The sequence below is a fragment of the Labrus bergylta genome, chromosome 21 (genome assembly GCF_963930695.1).
Source record: "Labrus bergylta chromosome 21, fLabBer1.1, whole genome shotgun sequence".
Lineage (NCBI taxonomy): Eukaryota > Metazoa > Chordata > Actinopteri > Labriformes > Labridae > Labrus > Labrus bergylta.
In genome coordinates, this window is record NC_089215.1 from 6,786,449 (window position 1) to 6,808,590 (window position 22,142).

Sequence of the window (22,142 nt, forward strand, 5' to 3'; positions counted from 1 at the left end):
CTCTCAGTATCACAGTGAAGTCTGTCGTAACACCTCTGTGTTAAGAGCACTTGAGCTGTTCGCGTGCAGCTCTGAGGTCAGAAACATGAATGAGAATGAGACAACAGTGGCTGCAAAAAACATGGGGAAAAAAGCTCTGATAACTGAGTGTTTATAGTAACAAAAAAAAAAAAAAACCTCTGATATCTTTTTTATAAAGCAGCAGCAGCAGTGTGATTTAAAAGTGAAAGACATCTAGATATGAAGGTTAAATCTGGTCACATCGTGCCTTACACTGAGCTTTTTTGGACTCCGGTTTTAGCAGCGTTTCAAAAATAAGATCCAGCCTTTCACGCTCCTGTGAGACACTTTAGGTTTGTTGATTTTTCCCCCCCCGCTGTGGACAAAGCCGTACCTTTCTTCTCTTTGCTTACACATAGAGTAACTTCTCTTACTCCCCCTGTTATATTGAACTGTTACCGTCACTATTTCAAATGTTGAAGAAAGCGTTAAACACCAGGCAGAGTATTTTGTTAATCCAGATATTAAGGTGAGTCTGACAAGAGGAGAGTTAAATGTTCAATTCAGGCATTTTTAACTTCTTTTAAACCTTCAAATCACCTTAATGACTAATGGTTAGGTTTTGTGTGACTGTTTTGTATTTTTTATTTTTTTTAAAGATTTATTTTGGGCTTTTTGTGCCTTTATTGGTGAGAGAGGACAGTGGATAGAGTTGGAAAGAGAGAGAGAGCGTATTTGAATTTATAATGAAACCTTTCTGTGTAATATGTTGTGATTTGGGTACTCGTGTTGTTATGTTTGCTTCTTCACATGTCAAAGCACTTTGTAAAACCTCGTTGAAAAGTGCTATACACATAAAGTCATCATTATTATTATGGACGGATATTTCCTGCAAGAGACCAGATCCCTGCCTTTGAAGAAGAAGCGAGAATTTAAAGCTTGTCGTGTCCAAATAATAATAGAAATGATGAAAGGTGTGTGTGGAGAGACGTCACGCACCGCTCTGAGGATAGAAACAGCTTCTTTGCTGAGCCACACGGGGTAGAGGACGTCGTCGTGGAGAATCGACTCGAACAAGTCGTCTTCGTTGTCGGCTTCAAACGGAGGCTGCCCGGCCATCATCTCGTACATCAGCACCCCGAGGGCCCACCAGTCCACAGAGGCCCCGTACTCCAGCTCCTGCAGGATCTGAAAATCCAACAACACGACACAGTTCAACCCGGAGGACGGAGAGAAAACCAGCTGTGTGGCTCTGATCAGAGACCGCTGCAGACTGTCAGTCCACAGGTCACTAACGACCACAAAGGAGTAAATATGATACATATTCAAATGGTTCTGTCTGTTTTTTTAAATGTTTGAAGATAATATCTCTTTACTACAGAGTTTGTGGGCAAGAAAGCAAACACTTTTTTTTTCCTATTGTTGTCGACTTTGGGTGAGAGATACAAAAAAAAAGAAAAGAAAAGAAGATAATTAAGAGATTTCTTTAGAAGCCAAATCAAACATTTACTTCAGCTGTAGTGGTCATCGAAGAGAACTAATAAAAGATGGTAAAACACAATTCAAGGGCTATAGATGAGATCAAGGAGATCAATAGGTACTGTATTGATCCAGAGGGAAATTGAAAATATGAAAGCTCCAGAAATTTTGCAGACTAAAAGTTTAGAAAAGTTAGCAGTGAAGAGACGTTATTTCCTTCCATTCATCCATTATCTTCCGCTTATCCAGGTCCGGGTCTCTGTGGCAGCGAGCTAAGCAAGTTGCCCCAGACGTCCCTCTCCCCAGCGATGTTTTCCAGATCCTCCTTGGGGATCCCAACGCCAGAGGGGATATATGATCCCTCCAGTGAGCTCTGAGTCTACCTCTGAGTCTCCTCCCAGAAGACAGGCGACCGGGAGGCAGATCTTGATCAGATGCCTGAATCGCCTCAACTGGTCAGATATTTGTATCTCAAATTTGAATTATTTTGCTTATTTTGCAAGCCAGATTACACATGTATTAAAAGATAAGTAAGAAGCAGGTGAGGGAAGGGAAAAACATTTTGGTTTAAAAAAAAAAAAAGGTTGTTGTGTTGTGAAATTGACAGTCGGCTGAGAAATGTCCCATTTGTTCCTACAACTGTAAAGATTCATTGATTAGAGAAGAAATCTTCATGCATACATGATAAATGAAGGAATCAAAGTCCGTTCTGTTAAAGCATTTCTCTGGTTAAAGTTTCTAAAGTGTGACAATAAACTTGAATTTTTGTTTGAGTCTGTTAGTCGGGCGAAATGAATCATCCTTTCTGTGTGTGTTGACATTTTGTTTTCTTCTAAACATCTTATTGACAAAATGATTCATCCAGTAAAATAACCTATGATGAAGAGTTTGCTTCCTCCCTGTCAGTTGAATAAAGCTGCACCTCATTTAATACTCGAGTAAATGCACTTTGTTACTTTTCTATCAGAAAACCCTCGGGGTACAGGCTTGGGATTTCCTTATTTCAACTCTTTCAGATCCAGTTTTTCTTGAACAAATATAACCGGTATTATAAACAAAACGTAAACTTACACTTTTTGTGAAATTGTTTGGTTGAATTATTATTATTATTATTTTTATCTGTTTATTTGTTTTAGTTTTATTTATTGTGCTGTGTCTATAGGTTTTATTTTGTGTGCATATGTGTGTATGGGAATATATATATATGTGTGTGTGTGTGTGTACATGCATATCATAATTTCATTCAGTAATTTTGTCTTTGTTTTAAATTTTATGTATATTTTTTCTCATCAAGGCAATGGCGATCTGTAAATAGTTTGTATGTTTGATGATGCTGTCTTTGGTTTCTGTCATTGAAACTCGTGTGTATAAGCATCTTATGTTAAATTTCAATAAAAAGTTGATCACAAAAAAAAAAGAAAACCCTCGGGGGAATGCAGCACAGTGCAGACCGCTTCAAGCTCACCTCGGGGGCGATGTAGTCGGGTGTGCCGCAGAAGGTGGTGGTGGTCACTCCGTTCATGATGCCCTCTTTGCACATGCCGAAGTCTGCCAGCTTACAGTGTCCCTCTGCGTCCAACAGGATGTTATCCAGTTTCAGGTCCCTGAGAGACAAAGACACAGAGAGAGAGAGAGAGAGAGAGAGAGAGAGAGAGAGAGAGAGAATCAGCATCATCTGGTTTCAACAACAGTTGGTCTCACTGGGAGAAGTTAGCGGGCAATAAAAAAAAAAACTTGAGAATCACAGTATGAAGCAATTCAAGTGTGAAACATGTTGTCATACACCTTCTGGTATGTTCCTGGTAAGATTATCGTTTGTGGATTCACTTTGAATCCCTAAAAAATGAATCTATTCTCTGGTCTTTTTCTGAGTATTCACCTCTAAAGACGGAGCATGATTTCTAAAAATAACTCCTCCCCCACAATAAAAAACAGATGAGGTTACCCTTGGTTGAAAATCGTAAAAAATCAAGGGACATTTCACCTGTAGATGACGCCGTTACGATGCAGGAACATGAGGGCTGAGGTGACCTCGGCAGCGTAAAAACGAGAGCGAGACTCATCGAACTTCCTGGATCGCTGAATCTGGAACATCAAGTCTCCTCCATTCACATATTCCATTACAAAAAACAAACGGTCCTGCAGAAAGAGACAGAGTGGGAGGTAAGAGACAGAGAACACAGAGGAGTCCTATTAGACCTGTGTGTGCGTGTGTGTGTGTGTGTGTGTGTGTGTGTGTATGTGCTGTCCAGTGGCCGTACGCGTGTCTGGAAGCAGCAGTAGAGCTGGGTGAGGTAGGGGTGTCTGCGGGCGAGGGCCAGGATGCGTTTCTCGGTCATGGTGCAGTCCACGTCGTCGTCCTGCAGGATCACATCTTTCTTTAAAACTTTGACGGCGTAAACCTCCTCCGTCCCCTTCAGCTCCGCCAGCATCACCTGAATAAGAGAGCAGAGACAGAGCGGGGATAAAATGAAAGCAGAATAACAGAAGGTGGAAACAGATTGATCATCATGAATCCTCTCTCTCTCTCTCCTTCCTATTGGAGAGTTATCCTCGCAGGACCTCCAGCATCATCCGGGACATCCGCAGCCTATCCAACAAACTCATTTCCCCTCCTGTCATACAGACGAGAGGTACTGGAGCATTTTTGGCTAAATGCAGCAGAATGCTTCACAATCAGGGTCATAAACACACTGAGCCTGTGTCACATTAACTGTGTTATATGGACTTTGGCTGCACTTTAAATACACACTGTACAAACAAATGACTTCAACAACTGTGGTGCTAATTGAATTTGCTTGTTCTTTTATCTAAGCTGCTTGTAATAAATTGTATTCCTTTAGTAGAGTTTTGTTTTAATGGGAGGTTGTTGGTTTTTTTTTGTTATATTTGTTTATTTCTGCTACAGGGTCGTTCGTTGGATTCAGAATTAGAACTAGTCGGTTCAACAAATGATTAATATTTTTATATGCTCAATGATTGTTCTGCGAGTTTGATGTGAGAAATGAACAACAAGCTAGTCTGATCTGGTTCCAGAAATTCCCTGACATCCCTGATTAACTGATGTTCATGAATAATGAGAACTCTGGTAACTGAGGTGTTTCAATTATGACCATAATGAGCAGCAAACAAACAAAACAAACATCCCCCTCAAACGCCTCCTCCGTGTCGCCGCACCTTGCCGAAGCTGCCTTTTCCGAGAACCTTGATGAAGTTGAAGTCCTTCAGGCTCCTCCTCTGCATTTGTCCGTTCTCCCTGCTCACCGAGGAGGAGATCGTGGAGGTAGAGGAGGTGGTGGAGGAGGAGGAAGAGGAGGAGTGCTGCTGTCCCTGCTGGTCGAGCGACAGCGCGTGCTGCAGGCGGTCTAGCTCTGCCAAGTCTGTGGGTGTCATCGGAAAAAAAGTACATCAGAGTCTTAGTAAAAACAGGGTGACTGTCTTTTTTTTTTTCTTCTGTCAGCTTGTGAAAAAAAATAAGATTTTTATTTGAAATGTGGCTCAGGATTTGTCGCTGATTACTTTTGCAAAACCTTACACAGAAGACGAGCAACGTCGTCAGATAAAATGTGGGATGACTCAGTGAAATTATCTCCGATCAGGATGATTAAATCGCAGCAGGGACCAATGTTTTTGTCATCAGCGTTTTACTCCATAAAGAAAAAATGGGACTTCTTCCACAAAGAGAGAAAGTTAACTTTTGTTTCTCCGCTTGCAAAGTGTGAGAGGACGATGACTAACTGTGACAACCAAATGGTGGTGGGCGGTGGGGAATAAGTCAAGTTCAGCCTCATATATACAAAGACAATAACACATTTTGCACATTAGTTCTTAAGAGGGAGAATAACATTATTCCTGAAATGGAAATACGACCTCTTACCGGTAAAATTAACACATTTCACCGCATGCTACCAAGAATGTATCTGACGGGGATTCAAGATGTGTGCTTGTTGGAGTCAAATCTGTGTTTTCTGATGGTGTGTGTGTGTGGGTGTGTGTGTGTGTGTGTGTGTGTGTGTGTGTGTGTGTGTGTGTGTGTGTGTGTGTGTGTGTGTGTGTGTGTGTGTGTGTGTTGTGTTCAGTGTTACCCTGCTGTGAGGGGGAGGTGGGGACAGCTGGCTGGCTGAAGCTGTTGTCCTCAGTCTGAGTGAGCTCAGGAGGAGACTGAGGAGGGTCCAGCCCCGGAGTCAACTATAGAGAGAGAGAGAGAGAGAGAGAGAGAGAGAGAGAGAGAGAGAGAGAGAGAGAGAGAGGCAACATGACCAAATCATCCTCCCATGAATGAAATAGTTTGATTGATCCAAACCGGATTCAGGAGTCCTTCGTTCATGATGGAAATACTTTAATGTGTAAGGTACTAAAGTGCAGTGTCACAGTGAGAACGACTGGTTACCTTCCTCCTGCGCTGTGCGGTGTTGGAGATCTTGTCAGGTGTGACTCCGAGGTCAGACAGGACCTTAGCGATACCTCGGGCGTCCACACCACAGTTAGGAGCTACATTGGTCTCACACCGCCTGTGCACATTCATCTTACAAACTGTAAAACAATAAAAACACACGTGATTTGTTGAGGCGAAATATACCCAGTTTTCTATTTTTTTTTTTTTATTTAAATTATTTCTGCTTATTATCCTCTGTTTTTATAGCTCAGTGTTCTCTCGTGTAAAGCACTCTGATTCGCCTCCTCTGTGAAATAAATAAAATAAATAAATAAATAAATAAAGCATAATTTCAGTCTAAAACATGGTTCTTGTAATGGAAGATCACGTTGTAGCAACAGCTAACGCACGCTCATCAATAGAAAGGTTGAAAATTAAATAAATGTTTATTGGAAGAACACGTTGCATTCTGAATCAACTTTAAAAAATATTTAAACTATAAAAAATTTAGTACACTTCACCTTGATGGATACATATAAAACATTTCATGCAAAGCAATCATTGTTATCGTGGTTATTTGCTCTTTCAAAATGTAGCAAATTAGAAAAAAAAAAGGCCAACTGCATAATTAGGAAAACTAATGCTGCATCGTGTGATCGAGAGTTCAGAAAAGAAAAGAAACAAAATTACCACAAAATATTTTATTTTTAATTTTATTTTGGTTATATAAATCAGAAATATTTGACGATCAACTGGAAGCAAAAGATCTGTTGTGTTAATGCTGACTTCTTATTAAAAAATGTACAAACAGATATTCACGGGATACATGTGGCAGATTGTCTGCGGCTTCAAAAGGAAAAATGTGTTCTTAAATGATCATTAAAAATATTAAAACATTCTCCCAAAGAATCGGAGCGTCTGCTTCAAACATCACTTGTTCTTTGAACCGTGACCTAACATTTCAGAACATAACTAGGTTTTAATTTAAGTGTGTGTGTGTGTTTGCAACTATTACGAAACAACTGTTCTGAAAATGTCAGTTTTCATTTTAATGTCGTTGAAAATGCTTTGTTAAAATCAACTGACATTCATTTTGTTTTCACACTTTGACTTGAAATTCAGGCCCCGTTTTGTTGAGATTAAAAAAAGGAAAAACATTGTAATGACACTGTGATTTCCCACTGCCCATGAACGCACCTTTGCACTGAAGGCCCTGCCTCATTAGGCCCCACAGCAGTGAGCCGCAGTGGTCGCAGAAGGTTGGGACCTTGTAGTTGTGGATACTGAACTTATGAGGCATGTTAACACTGAACCGCTGTGAACCCACCTACAGAGGGAGACACACACACACACACACACACACACACACACACACACACACACACACACACACACACACACACACACACACACACACACACACACACACACACACACACACACATACACACCTGTGTTACAAAGAGGTCACAGTGGCATTATCAGAGGAATAATGCATGTGGCTTAAGTGTTAGTACACCGTGTACACATGCTGCCTTTAGGACCTTAACGGTGTCTCTGTACATTTAACTATTAATAAATCAATAATCAACATCCATCCGTGTGGACTTCAACTCTTTCCTGTGAGTGTGTGTACCTCGTCCGGTGTGTCCTCCTGCTTCTTCATCCCGGCACACTTGGTGATGATGAGCTCATGGCAGCGCTTGTGGACGACACACGTACACACTGGGGAGCACAGCAGAAATATTCACACAATAAATGTTAAAATCATCAAACAGAAAAGAATAAGGGACATGACAAATAGTTTGGACGCAAGATCAAGTGAGGGATGTTTAATATGTAACTTGGATTTCAATTATTATTTTAAGTTTTTGGATAAACAGCAACAAATAAAAGTGACAATATTCCAAAATGGCTGAGCGGTGCAGCAGTGCTGCGGCGCCGTGTGATGCATCGATTTGATACACTGATGTAATATCCGAGCCCACACTGACCTTATTAAGGGGATCTGGTGTCAGCCAAATGGGACCGACCCACATTCAACATCGATACAAAAAAGGTCCAAACCTTTTAAGAAATAAATAAATAAAATCTTCAAAAGATAAAAAAAAAAAAAGTGCGCTGTGTATTTTTGGCCTCACATACTCCAAGATAAAGGAGCCTGATTGGTGCACTGCAGTGACGTCAACAAAGAATAAAAGGTTACGGTATTAGACAGTCTGATATTGGCTGATACTTTGATTTTAAATATTAGGAATCTTTATCTGAATAAGATAAAGGGCAACTAATGCAAATGTAATCAATAACTACCTTGATTTATGTCCTGTGATAATAATTAAGACAACAGAGAGGTAGTACAACCCGATCAGAAGCAATGAATCTCCAGATCTTGAAATAATGTAAATGAAACGCATTTTTAGAAATCACAACGCTCTTGTGGTCAAAGTGTGTGGTGAAGGAAACACAGCGTAAACAATGCATGCAGCATTTAGCAGCAGTTAGCAGAGCAACAGCAGCAGCTTCAGGCCTCTTCCTGCATCTACAGATGATGCATTCAGGTGCAGAAGTAAGTGTAGGGCATATACACAGAGTAGTCGTTGTTCTGCACATGAAACAGAACAACGTAAATGTTAAGCATCAAATAAAAGATTCTGCTTACAGTTTGTTTTTGCACCAACCCGTTGATGGGGGTGTGATATAAATATAAAAAATGTTGTTTTTTTTTTCAATTGGCTTTCAGGCTGAAAAAAACAGACTTGTGTTAAAGCCGTGAAGAGGGTCTGCTTTGGTGGGTGCAGGTTGTTTAAGGTACACACGAGACACGAAAGGATCCAAGAAGTCCATTTGGGGTAACAGATGAATGCATTTTAAGACTCATCAGCTGCCAAAACATTACACAACACAGTATCACAGATGGGATGTTAGAACTCTGGAAAGTTATCACGGCAGCAACTAATCTTTCTCTGCAGTCATTGCTGCAGCAAAAAGCAGAAAAAACAACATTTAAGTTACAAAGACTTACACCAGGAATGTACAACCGCACATATTGTTTTAGCCAAAGGAGCACCCCATTCAAATAATGAAAGTGACAGAATGCAACCCCTAAAAAAAAGTAGACTAAATGACACACCTATCAGCACACTCTTAGCGCTCTCCAGAACACATTAACAGCTCTTCTTTCTTCATCTGCATGTAAGCACCGGATGCACTTTCATTTCTGCAGAATCATTTCATGCGACCGTTAAGTCCTTAAGAGTCTGGGCTGCACATTCGTCGTACTCCATGTGCCTGACTTAAGCCTTAATTAAGTCAGGGAAACTTGGACTTCCAGAAGATGTTAAAGTCTTCTTACATAAAATAAATGTGGGAAAAATCTGTTAAGAAAATGTATATCTGAAAAAGTATTCATGAATATCTTTTTGTAAGGTTGTGTTTTTGAGAGTATGTCTGGGGAAACGTACCAACACTGTCCTTATGAAAGTACATTGATTGGCTGAATGTGCAGCTGCACATCAAAATGCGTTTTGCAGGAGAACAACCGGCAGCTTTCGATCAAGCGATCCATTTTATTTATGCAGCACCTAATCACAGCAGAAGTTATCTCATGACACCGTATATATAGAGCATGTGCTGATGTCCATTCACATTCTGAATAACAGGTAATGTAGGATGCGACCGTGCATTATGTCAACATGTCTCTGCTGTAAGAAAGTGTTCTTCTCTGTGCAATTTTTACATGAAGTGCTGTGCTTTATGATTTCTTTTTATGTCTTTTTTTTCCATTCTCTTGTCCCTGCAGGAGTCCAATAATTCCCCCTTGGGGTCAATGCAGTATATCTTATGTTACCATGCAAGTTAGAGTAGTGTTTATAATTATCATTTAGAGAGACTCTTTTGTTATTTAACCAGGAAAGCCTCATTGAGCGAAAGAATCTCATTAACAAGGAAAAAAAAAAGCAGCATCTTTCACTTGTATGTTGTTGAACTATAAATTCTGCAATCCAACACAAACACTTTTAATCTCATTTTTTTTTTTTGTTAATTTAAAAGGACCACTTTTATTTGAAATTAGCCTTAAAGACCCGTGTTACACTCCGTGAATCTTAATTATTTATTTGTGCCACACTAAAGCAAACACACATGTTGTGAGTGATTCTCTTGACATCATGTGACATAAAACGATGAACTAAACAAACGCAGCTCGAAAGACTTTCTTTAGAGTACTTGATAAATGTGTTATTTAAACGACACAATAAAACTGAGTTATTCTATATGACGCGTGCCTGTTGGATGCATCCCGATGTCACAGGATGTTGGAGAGCTCTGGCTTATCTTTGGCTCAGAGCGATCGGTCGGTGGCTTGAGACCAAATCACAGCTGTCATTCAGCAGCATGTTATCCCTCCTGTGTTCTTTGCTTTAATAAAACATGACGTGCAGAGTTAACTTGAGAAATTGGAAGCCGCCAGAGAAAAGTACTCACCCTGACACTGGTATCCCTGCTTCCCCAGCACGCCCCTATCAGATCACAGATAGAGAGAGAGAGAGAGAGAGAGAGAGAGAGAGAGAGAGAGAGAGAGAGAGTCAGCATTTCAGACAGGTGGTTTAATGAAACTTTACAGCAGGTTGGGTTTGTGTGTGTTTGTGTTTTCAGTGTTGCCTACCAGATAAAATCTCTGCAGTGTGAGCAGTAGGTGGGTTGTCTCAGGTAGGTGGCCATGAACTTGTGTCCATTGACTTGATGGACGCGTCTTCGGACGGCGCCCTGTCGCCGGCGAGGACCGATCCTTTCTCGAAACACTCGCTCCTCATTGTCATTGGTTCCTGAAGCTGTAAAGTGGATACAAAGAAGTTGATCAACAAAAGAAAAAGCAGGAATCTGAAGATTTAGGTGTTTTTTTTTTGGGGGTGTGTTTGTGAGTCACTTTTCGATGAGTACTCATATTAAATCGCTGATTATGTTTATTTTACGCACATTGTTTTTTCACTTCCCGGGATGGTTTGTACAAAAAGATCATTTGCATCACGTTGCTCGAGATGTTTAATCATTTAACAGCCTCTCATCTTCCTCCCCCCCCCCCCCTTCCCTCCCGTTCTCTTCCTCACAAACACCCCACACCTACCAGAGGCCTATGCATACGTACATGTGCGCGCTATTTATACTTCCATGTGTGGGCACTTAAACGAAGGACAGCATATTAAAATACTCCTCCTCCTCTGCAAGCAACATCCAAGCAGCCGTTCCCTTCCTCTCTACATCTCCCCGGAAACACAAACGCTTTCCGAGGGTAACCTTAAGACAAGAGAACCACCTCCACTCTCCCGCCCACACACACACACACACACACACACACACACACACACACAACACAGACACACACACTCCTCTCGGCGCTCCTGTCCTAGTTTGCCTCTCGTTCACTCTCCCTCCATCCATCTCTGGGGTGCGTTATACATGTGGTTACTGCTGAGCCTCTCCAGAGTTCGATTACAGACGGCCTGTCTAGGGACCCAGTGTGTGTGCGTGTGTGCGTGTGTGCGCGCGCGCGCGTGTGTGTGTGTGAGTGATTGTGTTTGTGTGTTGGAGTGTGTGCAAGTGAAAGTGTGTTTCCGTGTGCTGGTGAGAGAGGGGAGAGACAGCTTAAAAGGCCATTATTGGGATCACTTTGTTTTACATAATACATCATCCATCTGTCCAGGACACACATCACACACACACACACACACACACACACACACACACACCCACACACACACACACACATCACACACAAGCAGGCATGCTGATAAGTAGGGGTGATGAGGCAGAATAACATCGTCGCGGACACAGACGTACACTGGTCCCAGTGAAAGACATACTGGGAGATGAGCGTCCAACAATCAAACACACACACACACACACACACACACACACACACACACACACACACACACACACAGACGGCGGAGGAGTCAGATCGAAACACAAACACAGGAAAGGACAGAGCTGAACTACAGATAATGAGACAAACAAATCTGACCTAAAATTGAATGACAATACAACCACGGCAGAAATCAGCTTCTAAAAAACAATGAGAAAGAATGGAGACGAGTTGTGTTCAAAGTTGTTTGAACTCTAATAACTTGAATCAGTTCGAGATGTAGCTGTAGTACCGAAAGCACTCATAGCTCTAGGTAGGTCAGTGATTAAGCAGCAAGGCTTGAAGGATGTTGAAAAAAATCAGAATCAATGAGAAAAAAAATCTGCCCAACGGGAGAAACTTCTAGAAGACGACCGAATTAGACTGAAGGAGATGCAAAAAGAGATGAGATGATATTTATAAACCTGAAGCAGGAGAGCTTTTTTGTGTGGTGTAAAGGCGGCCGGAGGAGGCGGAGATATGACTCTGACTTTCTTTAGGTGTGAGAAATCATGATTATCTCCATATCTCTACGAAGCAAGTGAACATTGTTGGTGCTATTGCGAACGGTTCTTTTGCCACACTGTATAAAAGTAGATTAAAGCTTTCTTTTACTACACCCAAGCAGACGGCCTCATTAAAACAGGTGAAGCAAACCAATGAAGCATTTCTTTAGACGAGTGGGACATCGAGTCTCAAGAGGTTTTAGACCTGAAATCAGTTTTCTCTCTTATGTTTCTGTGGAAGTGGAAAAAGCAAAACATACTTTATGAAGATTTCTACGGCTTCAAGTTTAAAATAATATTATTGCTACAAAAACAAGTCACCAAACACGCCCCTTCAACAAAACCAACACTAGGCAATCCGTCAAGCACGTTTGACCCCCAACGTCCAGTTTGCTGGACTATTGTGAGTGCCGCTTACGTGCTCAAGCATGGTACACTTCCTTGGCCCCTTGCACGGTTGGAAGTGTTGTGCTTCAGCAAGGCATGGTTGCTTATGAACAAGCACAGGAACAGGAACGAGGACATGACGTATAATCGATCCCCCACCTTGCATAATCAAGAAATCCAGGATTGTTAGAGAGCCGTATCTGACCAAAACTCAACATAAGCCACAAAGTCCGTAAAGTTTTGGAGCCATGTTCTCTGTGTTCAGCTATCAGTCTATGGCCGCTATTTGAAAGCAACTGGACATTTGAAGGTGGAGTCTTGTCTTTCATGTTACTGTGTGCATGAGTTGTCGTTGTGAATCAACAAATAAACGTCCCCAGAGCGCATTTTTGGTTTGCTCCGGTGGCACTACACATATGGTGACGTGTGTACAAGAGGTAACCGGGCCTGGAGCAGTGTGAGGGCAGACCAGTGGGGGACTCGGGAGAGGGGGGGGGGGGGCGCGCAATAATGCTTCAGCCCGGTACGGAGCAACATGGCTGCCTAGTGTGAGTGAGCCCTAAAGGAGGGGACAGAAAGGTGGGCAAAGTGTTTCTTAAATGATTAAAAATTTCAATATTTTTTTTTCCTTTTATCTATGTCTAAATCACTTCTATGCTTTATGTTGTTTTTCTCTGACTGACTGTGCTTTCATATCACAGCACTCGTCTGTTTTTTAATGATGGCAAAAATGTGACTCTGCGCATTTAAAGTGTTCGATCGACATGATGTTTATCTTTTAAGTATGATAAATATGAAAAGAAAACGTTTAAAATGATGAAGAAAATGAGAGAAGGGGAATCCAGAAACACAGACGAGAGACCGCAGATGGTGAGATTAGGTGAGATTATTGTCAATTTTCATCCTGAGACCAACAGATGCACGAGGATGGAAGAGGAGAAAAGAGGAAGAAAAAAAGAAAAAGAGAGGAAAAGTATGAGTCCTCTCAGCCTCCGATGCTGCAGAGAACAGATTGCACCAGGGGAAAAAAAAAAAATCTGCTAAAAATACCACCTCTTCCTCTAGTTCTCACCCTCCATCTCTCCATCCCTCCTATCAGCAAACACACACACACATGCACACACACACACACACAGCATTTGTTTTTATCAGCATATATTAACGCGCTCGAGCCAGCTGAACCCAGGGAGGAAGTTCAGGAGTGGGCGGAGAGTGGGTCGTGAGGTCACACCAGAGTGTCCAATCACCGATGAGGAGGCCAAGACACGGACGCCTGAGTCTGCATCTGTGTGTGCGTGCGTGTGTGTGTGTGTGTGTGTATGTGTGTGTGCGTATATGTGTGTTCGTGTGTAATCCAAGGCTCAATCTCACCTACACTATTTTAAGAATCTACTCCCTCTCTCTTTCAATCTCTGCTGCGCTCTTCATCGGTCTTTACAGAGAGGAACTACACTCTGTGTTATACTGCCGGGGTTCTACAATACACCCACCCACACACACACACACACACACACACACACACACACACACACACACACACACACAAACACACTGTATATTCACTTCCACTTGCACTAGAAGTCTATTTATAAGCAGGTGTGAAGAAACAGGTGAAAATCACTCTTCTCAGACAGCATGTGACTGAGTGCGCAGGCGAGTGTGTGTGTGTGTGTGTGTGTGTGTGTGTGTGTGTGTGTGTGTGTGTGTGAAGCAATGCTAATTTAGAGCAATATTCTGGCTGTTTCCAGGCATAATCCATACAATCAGATGGAGGCGGAAGGAGAAAACAGAGAAAGTCCTATGTTTTCTGCGTAGGCATTAATCCATTAATCTTTACAATGAATGTAGTTTCCCAGTAGAGCTCCATCCCATTCTCAATGATTGGCTAGAACTCCTCGGCTGTGATAGACCAGTACTTGTTCAACCAAAGTTTCAGGCCCAGTTTCTCACAAGTTATCTGTTTTGAGTAAAAATATCTAATTGGATCAAATCAAATCAAAAACACAAAGTGATATTTGATCTTTTGGAAAGGTGGAAGACTAGTCGCACTTCTGCGTTTTGGTCACAGACTGTAAATATTATTGGAAGAAGCCTGAGTGACGTAAGCCATATGTTATGGCAGGGGGGCTCTGGAGGCTCATCGGCAGCCACCGCCATGACAGGCTGAGAGCTGGAGCTGAGGCGGGTTTAAAGCCTATTGACCAACCGCTACATCGCGCCCACCTGTCAATCATGTCAGCTACGCATCGTTTTCAAAATCAAAACGGATGATTGGTAAAAATTCACCTCCCTTACAGTGTTTGCTCATGAGGACAGCAATCAGACATATTTGGTTTTTTTTGTGCCAGGCCGTAAACATTAACTTTTACTGGAAAAAAAGACTTTTTTGTCTGTGGTGTGTATGTGACTTCCGGTGCTCTTGGATCAAGTTTCAAACAGACATTCGATGAGGATTTTGCACGTTTTTCAAGACTCTTGGTTGCCGCCTGGTTTTGGTTCATTCAAGGTTTGATAGTGCATGTAGGAAGACCGGCCAGTAGGGAGATGCAATAGTCAAAAATAAGTTTCATTTTGTGTGGATTCTGGCGCCTCCTGGGACAAAATTGGTCGTATGTAGTCCCATTTAGAGCACATTTAATATGGATTTGGTCATCTTTAAAACTCTGTATCTGGATAGATTTATCCTATCCAGTTTTTCTTTAAAAAAAAAAAAAAAAAAAAAGGGACACACGTGAGATTGATTAACTGATGCTGGATAGCAAAAAAAAAAGGTGATTTCCAAAACGAGCTCATTCTTATCCAGATTAGACCCTTTGAACAACCAGGAACAGACTATCAACGACAAGCAAACAGAAGAGGAAGGCTTGTGTGATTCCTTTCCTTTGATTGGATGAAATAGTATATTCTGGTAGTTTTACCTTCAGTGGAGGATCCAGACAGATCAATGACCACGTACACCTTCCCCTCTGGCTCCAAGTCAATCTGGAAACAGAGGGAAATAAATAATAGATAAATAAAATGGCTTCACAATGAGTACAGCTGTGTCCTCCAGCACAAACAAACACATCGCACATACAAGAGGTCATTATCCCAATTACCAACATTCTCCTCCCTACCATTTACTCCTCCATCAGCATTAACAATCACCATCTTTATCACATCTTTTACGTCTAACCTCAACATTATCTCCTGCTGCATTGTCTCCAGCATAATTGTTGAACATTCAATTTCAATATCACAACAAACAATTCTACATTTATTGGTCACATACACAATTATACATCGTAGTGATTTTTTTTTAGTACCTGTCAAAGCAAGAGTTATACACATTATATACAGTACATGAAATACATTTAAAATACAGGAAAAACCTCTGAAGTGTACAATTAAAACGTTAAAATACAATATAAAAGGGTAGTGAATGTTGACACATTATATTCATTAGATCAATTTAAAGTACAGAAAAACGCATTGAGAGTAAAAGGAAACTATATTAATGTGAGAAAATAAAGAGTAAAAAGATTTTGCTTATTGTACACTTTATAATTATAAACGTCTGGGAAATGATATATGGACTTGAGCATGTATAGTGGTTTTTTTAGTGTTCTGACTACTCAAAGCGCTGGAGGTCACACCAACACATTCACACGTTGATGGCGGAGGTCGCTATGTAAAGTGACCATCAGAATGAACTAATCCCATTCACAAACATGAACGCAGACGAAGCAGCGGGAGCAACTTGGGGTTAAGAGTCTTGCCCAAGGACACATCGGACATGTGGCTGCAGGGGATCAAACCCCTGACCTTCAGGTGTTGAGAGATGACTGAATCTACCAACAGAGCCACTCAAATTGCTCCCCACTAACGTACAGTCCCTTGTAAAGGCTTTAATCAGTCATTTAGAAAATAAAGCGCTTTCACACTTGCACAAAACTCCTGAAATATGAACGCAAAAGGCCACATTTTTAACCCTGACTTCATCCAGAGTTCCCCCTTCCAGCCCCTTCAGTATTTTTATTCCGCATGAAGTCGACGTGAGCTGATGTGAGAATGCAGCCGGATATGATCAGGGGAATTCATCTAGAGCGTTGCCTAATGGTTTGAGGGGAATTCACCTAGAGCGTTGCCTAATGGTTTGATAAAAGAACACAGGTAGCGGTCAAGCTCGTCTGTTAAGTGATGAAACTCAAAACACTAAAAAGGAAAACAAATAGGTTTAGTTTAACTCACATCTTGACTAATGAGAGGGCTTAAGACATGTGGACTTAATTAAGGTACATCTGAAATGACAGGTAAATCTGTTCATAACAAGTTACCCTATATTGTTCATATCTGTTTTTCCAGTGTGCCGTGCAACCACCACACAGGCAGGTTGACCAACCGGCCTAATATTCCTGTTGGAGGAATGATAACATTGACCACCCTGTGCATGCAGGAGAGGTTCATTTACATACAGAGATTAACCCTAACAGTGTGTAACATATTATCCAAGGGGATACTTTATAAGCAAAGCAGCAATAAAAAGGTTTCATGCCGCAGAAGACATGAAATAAATACGTATAAAATATTGCATTGGCACGTTGAAGCGCTCAAATTAGCGTCCCTGACAAAATGTTCCTGAGCTGCGAAGACTTTGCAGCCAACAAATCTGCAGCATTGCATGTTGGACAAAGTGAAGCTGGTGGAGACTCATCCAAACCTCGTATTTTTAGATCACCAGCGACCCACTCCTCTCTGTGTCAGCAGACTGTACAACGGGAGGAATCGATCTATTACGATTTACTCACAGGTGGTGTGATGAGATGCCAAAATAAAACTGACTAGTTGGTGGAGGACAAGTGAAGGTGAAGGTAGAGCTGCTGCATCAGGAAAATGATGGAGCTGCATGACATATTATATGTGTATTCTAATGTATTAATCCTTTTATTTAAAGGGCATAAATTACATATAACAGAGATTAAATAATATGTGAAAAGTTAAGCTTCCTTAAGTCTCCATATTTCTTTTAGGTTATTATTCCCTGCTGTTTGTTTGTGGACAGGATAACAGAAGAACTAGTAGCTCATTTTAACTCAACTGGTTGAAAGGTTGAGGTTGAAAGAACACAGACACATTTGGACTGCTTTGGAATCCGACTCACTGATGAGCAATTTTTGTGTTCTGGCTTTTGTTTGAAGTTCAAGTAGTAACGTCCATGAGCAGTTAGCAGTAATTGCCTGGATGCATGATAACAGTCCATGTAGAGAGCAAAAGTAACACAGCGGCTGTCATGCAATCCTGGAGAACACCCGCAGTCATATAACATAGATATAGCTTTAATTTACGTCTATGAACAGATCATTTGCATACAAGTGCAGCTCTGCTTTTTGAGATTGTTTCTCAGCTTGGCCTTCATCTCACTTATCCAGCTGCTTGTTGGACTGTACAAAGCAGCGCACAGAAGATTGAAGTCTTGGCTGAAATGACATTATCAGTAATTGGTGGCTTTACCGCAAATCCTCAAAAAGTAGGGTAGCACGCTAGAAGTCTTACAATATTGGACCGTACTATAGCTATGGGTTTAAGATTGGTATTGGAGGGACAAAATGGTATCTCTGATGTGATATATGAAATATTACATTTAAGAAGTACTGAATCAATTAAAAAATTAAAAAACCTTTTGATGTGATTTTACATTTATCCAGGCATAAAAAGCTGATAGCTGTTGCAGATTTGCATACTTTAAATTAGAGCCCGGCCAATTAATCTGCCAGCCGATAATATCAGCCGATATCAGAATATCAAGTCACTTTAACAGATATGCACCATTATTACTAGATTTATTCACCAGTCAAATAGCATCTTATCTGAGTTTGATAGTCTTAAACGAGCAGTTCTCTTTCACCAGCAGAGTGTGCTCTATGGATTATAACAAGCTTTATCAATCTCCATAGTGTCAAGCAGTGATGCATGTACGGTTTCTTTCCAGTTGAGTGACCATCTTGTCTTATACTGAATATCTTTTTGTGATTTTGATAATTGTTTGATAATTGCATTTGAGGGAAATAAATGTGTATATCTATATATATCTATTTCTACAGATCAAACATAAATTAAAAAAAAGATATCGGCATTCAATTTTTTTCTCTTCCTTATATCGATATCGGAATCAGCTCCAAAAATCCCATATCGTTTGGGCCCTACTACTCTCACAGTGCCCATCCAGCTTATTAGGCACATATTGAAGTAATTAAAATAAGATATTTACAAGCAATTAGGAGTATTCAGAAGTCATAAAGAGTTCAATTTGTGTCTTGAAAATAGAGGCTAATTCATTCTGGCAACTTCAAACGCACCAAGAACAAAAAGAAAAATTTCTGCTCCATCATTATACAAGACGAGCAAAAGTACGTTCTGCATGCGTAGAGACTAACTCCACCAATAATGACATCATCCCACTTCAAAATACGTGCAGTGACAGCGATTAGAGCGAGTGCAACAGAGAGAGAGAGAGAGAGAGAGAGAGAGAGAGAGAGAGAGAGAGAGAGAGAGAGAGAGAGAGAGAGAGAGAAAGAGAGAGCAGGAGAGAGTGAGGAAGAGAGGTCCAAATCCTTAGTTAAGCTCTGGGACAGCAGCAGATCCTCTTATGCAACAGTCACACACACACACACACACACACACACACACACACACACACACACACACACACACACACACACACACACACACACACACACACACACACGGTACATGTCCATGCATTGCTGAACATGAGACACAAAGATCTCGCAGAAACAAATAGGAAACAACAACTGGACAATTAGACACACTGCACACAAAAAGGGGTGATGCAGCAGAACAGAACAAAGATGCACAGAAAACGGAAAGAATAGACAATCAGGATTCACATTTAACCTGAGTCTTGATCACAAAAATGACCACTGCGACGTGATGAATAATGTCAGAACACAACTGGAAACATTAAAACATCTACAAATAATATCAAATATAGAAAACACACAAAACTTCAAACACAGATTTTTTGTGCTTTTATTGAATATTTGCTCTAAAACTCAATATCAGGAAGAAGAAGAATTGTTCAAATCCTCATACAGTATCTTCTTGCATCTTCTTAAATTATAAGACAGGGGAGAGTACAGTCACTTTGTGTGCCGTTGTATCTTACAGTGGAGGAGGCTGTTTTTGTTTTTCACCTCCTCCACTGAATGATGTTCTCCAGTTTGCTCTCACTGTTGTGAAATGACAATAAAGTATTGTCTTCTATTCATAACGCTTCCTTTATTCATATTAAGTCAATAAAATCCTTCGCCCTGCACTTCCTTTCAGATGCCCTGAGTTTTTATATAACTCTGATCTTTTCTCTGTGTTGACTTTTGTAAAGCACTTGTGAAAAACGCATCGGCTTATTTTTAAACAAGGCCGTTACAAATTAAGTACAGATAAGTTTGAAGGTCTTTATTTGATAAACTGTATCGAATTGTTGATTTGGTGAATAGTAATTACTTCTAAAACAATCAATCGAGGAGAGGCGAAGCATCTACAAGTATTTCTATTTTGAAAAATATGGATTTTTAAGCGAAAATTGTGAAGATATGACAATAGCTCTCTTGTCCCAGGCGATAAAAAAAAGAAGATTTGCTGCCTTCCTGCCATCTAAAATTGCAAACTGAATATTTTGTGGGTTTTGACTTCTAGTTGAACTAAATAAGGTGAATGATGGTCTCACTTTATGCATAGGGAAGATGTAATCTAATCTTCAGAAATCAGAAAATTAATCAACAAATAACCGGTAATAAAATAATCAGTTACCAGATTTTCAAAGAATCCATCCTTTTCTAAATACAACCTAATAGATAAAGACTGGGGGACATATTACCATGTGTGCTGTATCATCCTTTTGTTGCATGTATAACACAACAACAACAAGAACAACAACAACAACAGCAGCATGGGATTTGTAAAATAAACGCCGTTGGATTCTTGATGTCTACCCTTGAAAATGATGTGCTAATCCCCAAATGCAACCTCTTGCATAACAGCGCATCTCAGCGAGGATTTGAGCTGAAAGATGGACTCAGAGTGATTTGGATCAGAGTGGAGCGGATGCACGGCACCATCATTGATTTAGTGCTCCTCTCCTGAGGTGGCACATCGGCCAAAAAACAGTAACTGCACTGGCCTCACATTACGGCCACTCGACACTTTGGCTCAGAGATGCCTTTAAGATAGATTTCCTGTTCATTTATTTATTTTGTTTTATTTTGTAAAAGGACCAGGTACAATATGAAACATAAATCTTACTATTTGATGCTTTGTACCAGCTTTGAGCTAGTTTACATCTGCAGTCCCTCGGCAGGTCAAAATTAAAACAACATTTATTATCAGTGTGTTTAAATGTATCATTATCAGCACTACACAGATATGGGTTTTTAATAGACATGGGACCGATCAGATCTTATATCGGCATCAGGTCCGATATTGAAGTGATTTACGGATCTGATATCGGACCGACAGCGCCGATCCACGTTCTCCATCAAGAAGTATGGTTGGGCACTTTTTAACATTCTCAACTCGCTCAGTCTCACTTTGAAGACGTTCAGACGAGATTGGAACAGCTCCTTCTATATGATCAAAAGTCAAATTCTTACACTTCAGTTTAAAAGATTGAATTTGAAAAACCTGACGGCTGGTGTTGCTTCCTGCCTTACACATAATACCAAAAACAACAACAACAATATTAGTTATCATATAAAACATATTAGGATCAGTATCGGGATCTGTACATATGTACATATCTGTAAATATATCTTTTTAAATCAGTGATAAGAAGGAAGGGTGTCACGTTAAACACCTCTGTTCAAATACCTGAGAATGCGAAGGTCCACTCAGAAATGTTAGTGATATAAATCTTTATTCAATTTCAAAATATGGATGATTTTAATATATCTGCCAATGATTTCATCCATGCACATATTATAGTGGTAATCGTCCAACTACAGTGTAACCATGTATCCTAGCAACAGGCATTACTATGGTTGAGGCGTTGCTTTTTTGGGGGGGTGAGAGCATGTAAAATACTGTAACAGAATCGTGTACAGTGAATAAAAAGAGATCCTTTTGTATGGTAAATAACTGTTTGACAAAGCACACCAAGCTGGTCCTTAAACTGTGATATTAAAAATGTGTAAAAATTAAAGCTTTACCAAAGCTCCACCAAAAGTCACCAATTTAAGATAAGTTCATATGCTGATCCAATCAAAAAGATCCTTTGTATGGAAGACGCCAATTTTGGGAACATACCATTTAATTCAAACACCTTAAATTGCCATCACAGGTGTAGCAATGTCAATGTTGGTCCTGTGCATCTGACGTCATAGGAAGCCATAAGAGCCAACAATGAAAAAACCCAGCCTGTATCAAAGCATGAAATGATAATGAATGACCCTCATAATGGATTCTTATCGTCGCCTCTTAGTTTGCTAAACCTTATCTACGT

General features: G+C 40.5%; 1 protein-coding gene across 1 annotated transcript in view; it reads right to left on the minus strand.

Moving 5' to 3' along the window:
* prkcea (protein kinase C, epsilon a) overlaps positions 1-22,142 on the minus strand; it is a 42,545-nt gene that overhangs the window by 3,986 nt on the left and 16,417 nt on the right. The window contains exons 2-13 of the mRNA XM_020646257.3: positions 15,565-15,628; positions 10,518-10,683; positions 10,337-10,371; positions 7,491-7,579; positions 7,052-7,181; positions 5,870-6,012; positions 5,565-5,667; positions 4,657-4,859; positions 3,741-3,914; positions 3,464-3,618; positions 2,945-3,083; positions 1,000-1,188 (exon numbers count right to left, since the gene is read on the minus strand). Of these exons, the coding sequence (XP_020501913.2) occupies positions 1,000-1,188; positions 2,945-3,083; positions 3,464-3,618; positions 3,741-3,914; positions 4,657-4,859; positions 5,565-5,667; positions 5,870-6,012; positions 7,052-7,181; positions 7,491-7,579; positions 10,337-10,371; positions 10,518-10,683; positions 15,565-15,628 (1,590 nt within the window). The remainder of the gene's footprint in view (positions 1-999; positions 1,189-2,944; positions 3,084-3,463; positions 3,619-3,740; positions 3,915-4,656; positions 4,860-5,564; positions 5,668-5,869; positions 6,013-7,051; positions 7,182-7,490; positions 7,580-10,336; positions 10,372-10,517; positions 10,684-15,564; positions 15,629-22,142) is intronic.